This window comes from Coffea eugenioides, chromosome 3 (genome assembly GCF_003713205.1).
Source record: "Coffea eugenioides isolate CCC68of chromosome 3, Ceug_1.0, whole genome shotgun sequence".
Classification (NCBI taxonomy): Eukaryota; Viridiplantae; Streptophyta; class Magnoliopsida; order Gentianales; family Rubiaceae; genus Coffea; species Coffea eugenioides.
In genome coordinates this window covers 20,566,894-20,579,032 of record NC_040037.1, presented here as the reverse complement: position 1 = coordinate 20,579,032, position 12,139 = coordinate 20,566,894, and the positions used below count along the sequence as shown (strand labels likewise).

The following is a 12,139-nucleotide window of genomic DNA, read 5'->3' as shown; positions in this document are numbered from 1 at the left end:
GGTCCAACAATCTCACAAGTGGCCAGGAATTAATGTCAAATTCAGTATATTCATCAATTGATTCCATCATCAAGAAAAGTAGAAAACCCACTGGCATGAACTTACTATTCATACTCGCATCTCAATTGCATTCATCATTATTTAAAATAAAGAACTAATAAGGAAAAGAAAATGCAAAATAACACGTAAAAGCATAGTTGACCCTCCCCACACCTAAACCATATATTGTTCCCAATGTAAGCAGTAAAGAACAAGGTAATGAAGTAAAGGGGCAACGATACTTTCCTGAACACGAAGGAGGGTACCAATGGACTAAAGTTCGGGAGGAAAGGGTGGACGGAAGCCCACATGGTGAAAATAGTGAGCCAAGTTCTGGGCTATGCAGGACACCTGTCGCTCGATCCGCTCTAATCGAGAATCCACCTGATGTAACTGGAAGCAGAGATCTGAAGAATGCAGTTCTTCAAAAGATGATGGCGGTGGTACAGAAATGGAAGGATCAGGGGTATCAGTTGAAGCACCGCCAGTCTGAGAGGCGGTAGCCTTTGAAGCTATCCGCTTCGGTGGAAGTTGGATTGGCCCTGGGGGAGTGAACTGGAAAACACCGTTGACTTGTTGAACTAAACCTATTTTCTCTAAACAAACAAAATCAAAGGGTTCCATATTACAAGCGAAATTCAGATTATGATTATTTAATTCCAAAACCCCAAGATGAACAGCCAAACGAGTGATATATGAACCCAAAATTAATGGCTTATTTTTCTTGCTCAAGACAGTCCGAAAATGAGAAGCAAACCAACAACCCAAGTTAATTTTAATTTTAGCAACCATACACCAAATAAAAAAGAATTCAGGTTTGGACAAAGTACCCGAACTGTCTTTCCTCCCCGAGAAGCTATAAGCCATGAAACGGTGAAGATAACAGAAAACGAGAATTTTTAGGTATGAGGCCTTAGACTGGTTAGGATCATAAGAGTGCGTGTCAACTGACAGATCCTTCCAGTAGTCAGTGTTATGAGAGAAAAAGGGTTTAGTGTATTCACAGGCACTTGCCATATATTCAGAAGATTAAGAATAAGGGACATCAATAAAGCCAAAAGTTAAATTGAATTCAGTAATGGACTGCCTGAATTCCTTACCCATCAATCGAAAATGAACCACATCAGGAGTCGTTATAGAAAATAAATCAGGTATATTGAATTCAAAAGTGGCATAAAATTCTCATATTAACTCAGTAAAAGCAGGCAAGACAATTGAAACATAGTTGGTCCAACCAATGGCAACTATCTTCCTATTGACCTCATTCTTAATGTTCAAAATGTCTAGTGTGGGGCCATGGATGAATTTACAAGGAATAATTTTCCTTGTACATGCAGATGCATACCGTTCCTTATCGGCTGCCTTAGTGAAGGTCAAATACCCGCCAAAGTGGGCTGGTGAAGAGAGGTGAACCTCCTTGTTCTTTCCAAGGCGGGACCGGGGACCACCCAAAACATTTGCTTGGGAAAGTCCACTCGAAGGAATAAGGGACTGGGGTGAAGAAGTATTGGCTTTGAATTTCTTTTTGACTTGCTTTTTTACCATTGGGTAGCAAGGGGTCGACAACAAGCGAGAAATCAGTGTCACATCGAACTTAGAGAAGGTGAATAGGTATGGGTGTCGCGCCCCACTTTTTGAATGATGTGTGGTGTGTGAGTAGTGTGGAATATGTGAACGTGTGTAAATGAAAATAAAAGGCCATGGGACTTAAAAATGCGACGATTTGGCCAAACGAAGTTTAAAAAGGGTTTTTTTTGAATGAAAAACGGAGTCGCCACTTGGTATAGAGTTAGGGTGTACCAAGTCACCCAAAAAAGTGATTTTTTCTAAAGGAAAGGTAGAGAGAAACCCCTTTTAAACGACTCATAGTCCACGTAAACCAACGAAAAAAAGTTCGGGAGTCACATTTGACGAAAGGGAAGGCAAGGATAAAATCCAAGGCACCCCTTCGACCTAGCCAAGGCTAGTTGCGTGATTTAGCCCCACCTTTCCTAATTTTTCTACCCAAGTTATGTATCGCGTGTTGGATATGACTATATGAATGCAAGAACCTAGACCTAGGGGGACATGGGGGAAATTTCTCTTCAAAGGTTGAGTGGTGCCAATCACATTAATTGTGAAGCCCAATGATGATCCTTTGGAGAGGTCACACATAATCCTAAATGACGTAAAAATGAGTGGAATGCATGCCATGTGAAAATGTGAGTTTGTGTGAAGTGAGAAAAGTGATAAAAATAATAGGATGTAAGTGGAGGTGTGCAAATGTATTTACAGGGTAAGGTGAGTAAAGAATGATAATGTGAAAATAATATAAAGTGCATGTGTGCGAGTGATATGGTATAAAGTGTGAGTGGTTAAGTGAAAAACGTCCAAAAGTAGTGTGAAGTGAGAATGTGGAAAAAGGGATAGAATATAAAGTAAAAGTGTATGTGATAGCGAATGAACAAAATGCATGAACACTAGAGGAATGCATCAGGACGGGAACGGGGAGTCCTAACTTTGTGACTTTAATCTTCCCTTTGATTAGAAGGGGGAACTAGCGTGCTAAGGCTATTTGTGGAGCCACACTCGCTCGTTTCCCTTGTCGAAAGGGGACTCTTCAAGCAAATGTACCCTATAACTAGCATGAAAATGTAAAAGTCTAAAATGAAGGGGAAAGGGTGGAGGAGCATGCCAAATGATAAAAACTAAGAAAAATGCATGAAAATGTAGTGAGCATGCAAGTATGCACTAACAAAAAGGGACGGCCTATTGGGTCTAGCGTTGGACTAACCCTTTTCTAAGAATTTCCTACTAGCGTTGGACTAGTGGAAAACGGGACAATGAACCACAACTAGCGTTGGACTAGTGTGGTGACGAGAAAGGGGGCCACAACTAGCATTGGACTAGTGTGGTGACGTCCATTCATCCATCACTTTCATTCATGACCATAAAAAGCGAGTAGACATGCGAATCACTTATAAACACGTAGCACATAACACTTAGCATGCTCGACTAGATGCAAGAGCCTAATAAAGCAAATTAACACGTAACACATAGGCATGCAACCAAGCTAATGAATCTATTACATTTGCTAACTAAAACAAAAGGGGAAAGGGAAAATGGACCAACTTGCTCGCCAAGCCCTATCTATTACAAGCCAAGAGGTGTACACATACCCCATAATGAATAACTTAAATAAAAGCAAAAGTAAATGAAATAAATGCAAGGAATTAAGGAAAGGCAAGGAAAGCGAAGTAGACATGCATATTCACATAACACGTAGGAGCACGTAGGGTCAAATGAAGTGCAAATAAGGGATAAAGTGTACCTCCCCTTGAATCGACGCCCTAATGAAGTGAAATTACTAATTTACCCTCCAAAATAATAAAAGGGTCAAGGTACCACTTTAATTATCAAATAATCAGAGAAAATGGAAATAAACGCCAAATTGAATCACTCGAAGCATTCCAAGTAAAGTAAAATACTCGTATTTAACCAATTAAAACAAGCAAAGACCCAATTGAAAAATTAAAGAGGTTTAAAGGGCCAATTTATTATTATTATAAACACTAAGGATCTAAAAAAAAACATAAAATAAAATTAAGAATCGAAGGTGAAACATACCAAATCAAACGAGAAAATTCACAAAAAGGTAAATGAGGAACAATTTGCTAGTATCTAAGCAACATAATGCCAAAGAATCGAAGAAAAAAACAAATTGACTACAAATCTAGAAAAAAAAAAATTATTAGACCCTTCAAATTCATTCTACAACTCCTTAAGTATCTACCCAAACAAATCAAGATGTGTTAAAGAGAGAATGGCATGTTAGGAGGACAAAATTAATTAAGTTTTCCAATTAATTGGGCCATGGAAGCATTAGATAGAAGCCAAGGGGTTGGAGTGCAATTTTTGGAAGTTATTTCTTCATGCAAAGCATGCGATCCACGAAGAGAAGAAGAAAATAAGCTTCTGCAATGTTTTCGGCCAAACAAATTTGCTGCAATTTCAAAATCCAAATGCAAGTTTCAATTCGCATGCTCACTTTTGATCTAAACTCTACCCACCAAACATCAAAAACTCTAACTGGACAACCGAGTGTAGAACTTTAACATCTAAACAATCAAACATAGGATGAAATTCATGCAAGAAAGACACCAAGAAACTCATGCATTCTGCAAACTCACGGCTGTGCAGTCTCATTCAATTTCTGACCCATTTGGCCGAATCTATATTCATGCAAATAACCCAAGTATATCTCCACTCAAATCAAAATGCAGAGATTTGAAGCAAAGGTAGGAGTAGGATCAAACAGGTTTTGAACTCAAAAATGCAACAAAAAGGATCTGGACAAAATGCTGACTTTGAGGAACAAGATTTTCTGCAATTTTCACATGCAACAGAAATTTGATCGTGCGGCACGCTAGGAATGAAGCTTATGGATTTATCCATCAAAACCCCCCCCCCAATGCCATGACCTCCTATGCATCTTGTTAACTTCAAACACAAACATTTACAGCCCAGAAAATCTACTCCAAACAATTGAGCATATGATGCAGCAACCACAAGGAAATATTTCGCAACTGAGACCATTCGGCAGCTTACATAGCTCAGAAAAATTTGATCATCCAAATTTACATAGCTTACATAGCTCGCAAATTCGAATGCATAAAGTTATCATGCAAAGCTCTAACCATATTAATCATCCAAGCTTTAGTTAGCTAAACATAATAACAGTTCCGGATTATCACACGAAAGCAGGTTTAATCCAACATTTCTTAATCAACTCTCGGCCAGGTCATTTTCTTCCCAAGACAGGTTTTCCTCATGCTTCAAATTCATCATCCGGATGCATAAATTGACATGCATGGTCTTAAACATCATGTCTTAAGTTAAGTAATCGCATATATAAGCTCAGGTTACCTCAGGGAAACAAAATTAAAGCTGCATTTCCAATTCAGCTTCTCGGCAGAACCATTTTCTTCCAAGACAGATTTCTTATTCATTTTTTTTTTATCATCTGACTACATAAACAACACCAGCATGCTCTGATATAACTTCATCTACTAATACGTAACTTAAATTTAGCCCAGAAATTACCTCAGAAACCAGCTAAGCCTACGCACAAGAAATTTGAAATTTCTTTCTTCCTCTCGGCTCTCACGCGCAGGTTTGGTTCTGGGTTTGGTAGCTGCAAGGTTGCGGCTGGAACTGATGAGATGCAGCTTGGTTGAAGTTGAAAATGGTCACAGCTGGAAGAGGGTAGGGTGTAGGTCGATGGTTCTCACGCGGAGGTCTCCTGATTTCTTCCCTCAGCTCGCGGACAGAGCAGTAATAGAATTGCAGCTCTCGGTTTCTTTCCTTGCTCTCGGCTATATGGTGCAGCTCAGTCTCTCACTTTCTCTCAGTCGATACTCACGAGGTGAAGTCTGGAGAAGGAGTCTTTGTGGTTGTGGTCTTTTTTCCTTTTTATACCCGGCTCCAGATTCCTAAACCCTGTATTCAATGGCTGGAAATCATCACTTCCCAACCCTTTTTCTTGGCCATTCGATGAGCGTCCATTCGTCCTTTGCACGCTGTAAAAACAAAATGCAGCGTGCATGCGCGACCCCTTTTTTTTTTTTTTTCTAATTAATATAGATAACTAATTACCTAAAAATAATAAAAAATAAATGCAGAAATGCTAATTAAGATAAAACGAAATGCTAATTTTCTTTCTTTTTCCCCTTTTTTTTTTAAAGTAATTTAACAAAAATGATAATAAAATTAAGTAAAAATCAACAATTTAATTAACATCAGATAAAAATAAATAAACTAGAAATAATAAACAGCAAAAATGGCAATTTTTGATTTTTCTTTTCATTTTTCATTATTTTCCTCTTTTTCATTATTTTTCAAATTAATAGATAAAATAAATGCTTGTAAACTAATTAACATAGAGTAAGAGACACGAAATAGGAATCAACCAAAATAAATCTAAAATCGAAACAAATAAATACAAAATTAATTAAGAATAAAAATCAAATTTGAAACCAAAAATTTGGTGTCTACAATGGGTATGGTGCTTAAGTGCACAAATTAGAACCCCATATTGTTCTTATCATTCAAAATATATCAATTTTCAAATTCAACAGCAAAGACCTCAAACACAATCAACCTTGATATAAAATTAAACGGACAGCAAGGAGTAGCGAAACATGAATTCAAAGCATCCCAAATAGGCATAATTTATCTGTCATCAGTTAACAAATAAGTTGCCTGTCCTCAGCTAAGAAGAGGAAGGAATGATAGGACCTGAATTTAGAGTAGATAGTGAAAGGTGTTGACCGTAGGCTGAGAGGGAGAGCGCCGGCGAAAGAGCGATGAACAGCTACTGCGGAGAACAGAATCATGACCGCAGCACCAGCGGCGGTGACGATTGATGGTGGGGAAGTGAACGACGAGACAGCAGCGGCAACGGCAACGGCGACTGGCGGCGACGTTAGGATTGGCGGTGGAAGGTGGCAGCGAGGGACGATGGTGGAAGGCGGCGATGGTGGCAGCTCGTAGTGGTAGCGTGCGGCGGTAGCGAGAGATGAGTGACGAGTGGGCTTGCGGCGACTGACGCGCGACGATGTCCGATGGTGGTGACTTCAACTGTGGTGATGGTGGCGGTGATTTGGGGATTTAGGGATTTGGGTTGGTGCGACAGAAAAAGAAAGAAGAAAAGGGGAGGAAGAATAGAAAGAAAAGGAAGAGAGAAAAAGAATAGGGCAGCGTTGGATTTTTTTTATATAGGAAGTAAGAAAGGGTAATTTTGTCCTTTCACCCTTTTTTTAACAACTGCGTTAGACGTGGGCACGACTAACTGCCATCGAGTTTTCTGACCAACTTTCGGAAATTAAGTTCCTTAATTGTGATCACATGACGTGGGCACGTCTAATTATTGAAGAGTCTTCTGCCCGTAGACGAAAGTTGCCTTCCTTAAGCGTGCCTAATTGGAATAGGCACGTCTAACTATTGAAGGGTCTTCTGTTCGCAGACGAAAATTCCAATTGGGCACACCTAGCTGGTAGCTACCTAATAAAAGAAATCATAGATCTTTGGGTTGCCTCCCAAGCAGTGCTTTTATTTAACATCTTTGGCTAGACCGAGCCAAAAACTTTTCAATCTATATAGATGGAGTTCTCAAGGTGCATGAATTCGACTTCTTCTACTACAAAGCCATCATAGTAGGGTTTAAGGTAATGACCATTCACCACGAATTTATTTTCCGTTTTCAAACTTTGAATTTCAACTACACCATAGTGAAAGACATTAGTAATAATGAATGGACCTATCCAACTAGAGCGTAGTTTACCTGGGAAGAGTTTAAGTTTGGAATGATAGAGAAGGACTTTCTGCCCAATTTTAAAAGTTTTTTGTGAAATTTATTGATCATGAAAAACCCTGTTTCTCTTCTTGTAAACCATGGCATTTTCATATGCGTCATTCCTTAACTCTTCCAACTCTTGCAATTGAAACTTCCTCTGCACTCCTGCTTCAACCAAGTCCATATTACATTGTTTAACCGCCCAGAATGCCTTATGCTCCAATTCAACGAGAAGATGACACGACTTCCCAAATACCAACCTATAGGGAGACATCCCAATAGGCATTTTGTATGTAGTCCTATACGCCCAAAGTTCATCCTCCAGTCTTGAACTCCAATCTTTCCTATCAGGGCGAACCATTTTCTCCAAGATAGACTTAATCTCTTTATTCGAAATTTCAACCTGCCTATTTGTTTGAGGGTGATACGACGTAGAAGGTTTGTGAATAATACCATACTTGCGGAGTAGAACCGCAATCACTCTATTACAAAAGTGTCTTCCTCTACAACTGACCATGGCTCTCGGCTCGCAAAGTGAACAAAAATGTGAGATTTTACAAAGTCTGCAACTACTTTTGAATCGTTAGTCCGGGTGACTTTTGCTTCCACCCACTTCGAAATATAGTCGACAGCCAATAAAATGTACAGAAAATCATAGAAGGACGGAAATGGGCCCATAAAGTCAATACCCCATACTTCAAAAATTTCATAAAAGAATATGGGATTTTGGGGCATTTGATCTCTACGGGAAACACTGTCTACCCTCTGATATTTATCGCAAGATTTGTAGAATAGGTATGCATCTTTGAATATGGTAGGCCAATAAAAACCACTCTCCAACACCTTACGGGCTGTTCTTTTTTGTCCAAAATGACCCCCACTTGCATAAGAATGACAAAAATTTAAAATAGAAACAAATTCATTTTCACTTACGCATCTTCTCATTACTTGATCTGCACAATGCTTCCAGAGATATGGGTCATCCCATATGTAGTACTTAGCATCACTTTTGAGTTTGTCTTTTTTTTGCCTTTGACCAACCTGCAGAAAACTGATTAGTGACCAAATAGTTTACCATATCTGTATATAAAGGGAGAGATGATTGAAAAGAAAATAAATGCTCATCAGGAAAAGTCTCCCTTAAAGGCAAGTCATCCATTATAATGGGCTATCTGCTCAGATGATCAGCAACTAGATTTTCTGCCCCTCTTTTATCTTGAATTTCCAGATCAAATTCTTGCAGCAACAATATCCACTGGATCAACCTTGCGTTTGCTTCTTTTTTGGTCATCAAATACCGCAACGCTGCATGATCATAATAGACAATCACTTTAACTCCTAACAAGTAAGACCTAAATTTTTCTAAAGCAAAAATAACAACTAAAAACTCCTTTTCTGTGGTGGAGTAGTTCAATTGGGCGACATTCAATGCTCTCGAAGCAAATAGATTGCATGAGCGGCTTTTCCAATTTTTTGCCCCAAGACTGCTCCCACTGCGGTGTTACTTTCATCACACATGATCTCGAACGGGAGACTCTAATCCAGAGGTTGGATAATCGGTGGTGAGATCAATAGCCCTTTCAACTTGCCAAACGCCTTCTTGCAATCATCACTAAATTCAAATGGCATATCTTTTTGCAGGAGTTGGAACAATGGAGCTCAAACCTTCGAAAAGTCTTTAATAAACCTGCGATAGAAACCTGCATGTCCCAGAAAAGAACGCATTTCCCGCACGCTTGCGGGATAAGGTAAGGAAACTACAAGGTCTATCTTGGCTCTACTTTAATACCTTTAGATGATACCACATGATCCAAAACTATCCCATATTTGACCATAAAATGGCATTTTCTCCAATTAAGCACTAGGTTAGTTTCAATACATCTTCTTAAAATTAAAGTCAAATTATCGAGGCACTCATCAAATCTGTCACCATAGACACTGAAATCATCCATAAATATTTCTATGATTTTCTCCACATACTCAGAAAAGTACTTACCATACACCTCTGAAAAGTTGCCGGTGCATTACACGGTCCGAAGGGCATTCTTCTATACGCAAAGGTACCAAACGGGTATGTGAATGTTATTAATTCCTGGTCCTCCGGCGTTATGGCAATCTGAAAGTAATATGAAAAATCATCTAAAAAGCAATAGTAAGCTTGACAGACCAATCTTTCAATCATCTTATCAATAAAGCGAAGAGTATAGTAGTCTTTTTTAGTCATTGCATTAAGTTTGCGGTAGTCTATGCACTGACGCCATCCGGTAGGCTTGTGAACTGGAACAAGTTCACCTTCATGGTTTGGTTCTACCATTATTCCAGTTTTCTTCGAGATTACTTGCACCGGACTAACCCACTGACTATCGGAGATAGCAGAAATTATCCCCACATCAAGAAATTTGAGTATTTCATTTTTCACCACCTCCATCATCATAGGGTCAATCTCCTTTGCGCTTGTCATACCAGCTATGCGTCCTCTTCAAACCTAATCCGATGCATACACAAAGAAGGACTTATGCCTTTGATATCAGCAATGGACCATCCGATCGCCTCTTTGTGTTCTTGTAGCACCCTTATCAACTTTTCCTCTTGCACGGCTGATAATTTAGCCGAAATTATGACTAGAAGAGTCTTCCCTTCATCAAGGTATGCATATCTGAGATGATCTGGCAGAGGCTTTAATTCTACTACTGGTGCCTGCACCACAGAAGGTACCAACCTCTAATGAGATTTAGGTATAAATAGGGGTGCAAGGTCGTACCTACTTGTAGTAGATGCCAGTGATTGTAATGCTTCAATTGTGTGCTTCAACTCTGCACTTAACTCCACATCATAATTTGCTTCCAACTCAAGATGCTTGGTAAAAGCGACTTCTAACTCATCCCTGCCATTCAACTCAAAGACTTCCTGGACCACAGGATTAATTACACTTGCAGCGAAAACAGAGTGGGATTCGGGAGGATATTTCATAACGTCAAATATATTAAAATGAACCACCTCCCCATCAAATTCCATTGTAAGGGTACCCCTTTTCACATCGATTTTTGTTTCAGCAGTACTCAAAAAGGGTCTCCTTAATATAAGAGGTGATCGATTAGGGGAGTGTTCATCATACTTGTCAAGTACATAAAAATTAGCAGGGAACACTAAGTCATTTACTTTGACCAGAACATCTTTAATTAGCCTGTCAGGATAGGCATTAGTACGATCTGCTAATTGAATTATAATTCTAGTTTCCTTTAGTGGTCCTAGATTTAAATATGTGTAAATGTTCTTTGGCATCACATTAATTGACGCTCCTAAATCTAGCATCGCATCTCTAATCTTAGTATTCTCTATTCTACATGAGATAGAGAACATACCTGGATTTGCACATTTTGGCGGTAGTTTCTTTTGCATCACTGCTGATACGTTCTTCCCCATCACAACTCGTTCATCTCCCCTCAACTTTCTTTTATTAACGCACAAGTCCTTCAAGAATTTGGCGTACTTGGGCACCTGCTTGATTGCATCCAATAAAGGGATGTTTCGAAATACCTCTAATATTTCTTTTTCATTCTCTTGCTTCCTTGGCTTCTCCAGCCTACTAGGAAAAGGTGATGGATTGGCCCTAGCTTTAATCACCGAATCAGAGATTATCTCAGGAGTCGTCTTGTCCATTCCTTCTTCTTCCAACTCTTTATCAATTTGATCCTCATTTTTGTCCTTGAGAATCACTAGTTTGGGACCTTCGATTTCTTTCCCACTTTTGAGGGTCATGGTACTTACGTTCTTTGGATTCACTTCAGGTTGTGAAGTAATCTCCCATCCACCTGGGCTTCTAAATGATTGACTGTAGTTGCTAATTGACTCATTTGCGTCTGCAGATTATGTATGCTGGAGTCTGTCTTTTGCTGGAACTACAAGGTGCTAGAGGCCAAACTTTTAACTATGTCCTCAAAAGATGTACCTGATGAACTAGAGAAAGAAGGTTGAGACTTTGGTTGGTATGATTGCTGAAATCCTAGAGGACGATTTGGGAAGGAATTCTGTTGCCTGTAACCGTAGCTGAAATTGGGGTGATCCCTCCACCCAAGATTGTATGTATTTGAGTAGGGATCATACTGTCTGCGTGGTGCGGGCACGCCACCAGCAATTTTCACCTGTTCCTCCCCATCTTTTTGCAGCATTGGACATGTATCTGTAGAGTGCCCTACATTTGTACAGATTCCACACACCTTAACTTCTTGAGAATTCCCTACAGCTAATTGTCGAACAAAAGATGTCAGTTCAGACAACTGTTGCTGAATAGACAACATCTCCAGCTCGTTCATTCTACGGATGGGTATATTCTCACGGGAGTCAAATTGTTGGGACTTCTCTGCTATTTCTTCGATTAGCACTCATGCCTCTCTAGGGGTCTTATTTGCTAGCGCCCCACCATTTGCAGCGTCAATGATATTTCTATCTGATAATTGAATCCCCTCATAAAAATATTGGATCAATAATTATTCACTAATTTGATATTGCAGACATCTAGTGCACAATTTATTGAATCTTTTCCAATACTCATACATGGATTCTCTGGAGTGTTGCTTAATGCTACATATCTCCTTTCGCAGACTTGTAGCTCAGGAAGCAGGAAAATATTTTTCTAGAAACTTCTTTTTCAACTGCATCCATATGGTGATACTACCTGCCGGTAGGTAATATAGCCAGTCTTTTGCAGCATCCTTAAGTGAGAAGGGAAAAGCTCTAGGTTTTATTTGTTCTTCAGTAACCCCGGGC

At 39.4% G+C, this 12,139-nt stretch overlaps 1 protein-coding gene across 1 annotated transcript; it reads right to left on the bottom strand.

Moving 5' to 3' along the window:
- Window positions 1–9,838: 9,838 nt before the first annotated feature.
- Window positions 9,839–11,685, bottom strand: LOC113766283. Its single transcript, XM_027310492.1, has 3 exons — window positions 11,322–11,685; window positions 10,151–11,232; window positions 9,839–10,069 (listed from the first exon to the last, which is right to left on the bottom strand). Exons 1-3 carry the CDS (start codon window positions 11,683–11,685, stop codon window positions 9,839–9,841), a joined length of 1,677 nt encoding a protein of 558 aa, XP_027166293.1.
- Between the last annotated feature and the right edge of the window lie 454 nt (window positions 11,686–12,139).

Coding starts and splice junctions, on each gene's coding strand:
- LOC113766283 (XM_027310492.1), bottom strand. CDS start 11,685: ATGAACGAGCTGGAGATGTTGTCTATTCAGCAACAGTTGTCTGAACTG. Junction 11,233..11,321: donor TTCTTTCTCTAGTTCATCAG/GTACATCTTTTG, acceptor CATAATCTGCAG/ACGCAAATGAGTCAATTAGC. Junction 10,070..10,150: donor TTGAAGCATTACAATCACTG/GCATCTACTACA, acceptor TCTGTGGTGCAG/GCACCAGTAGTAGAATTAAA.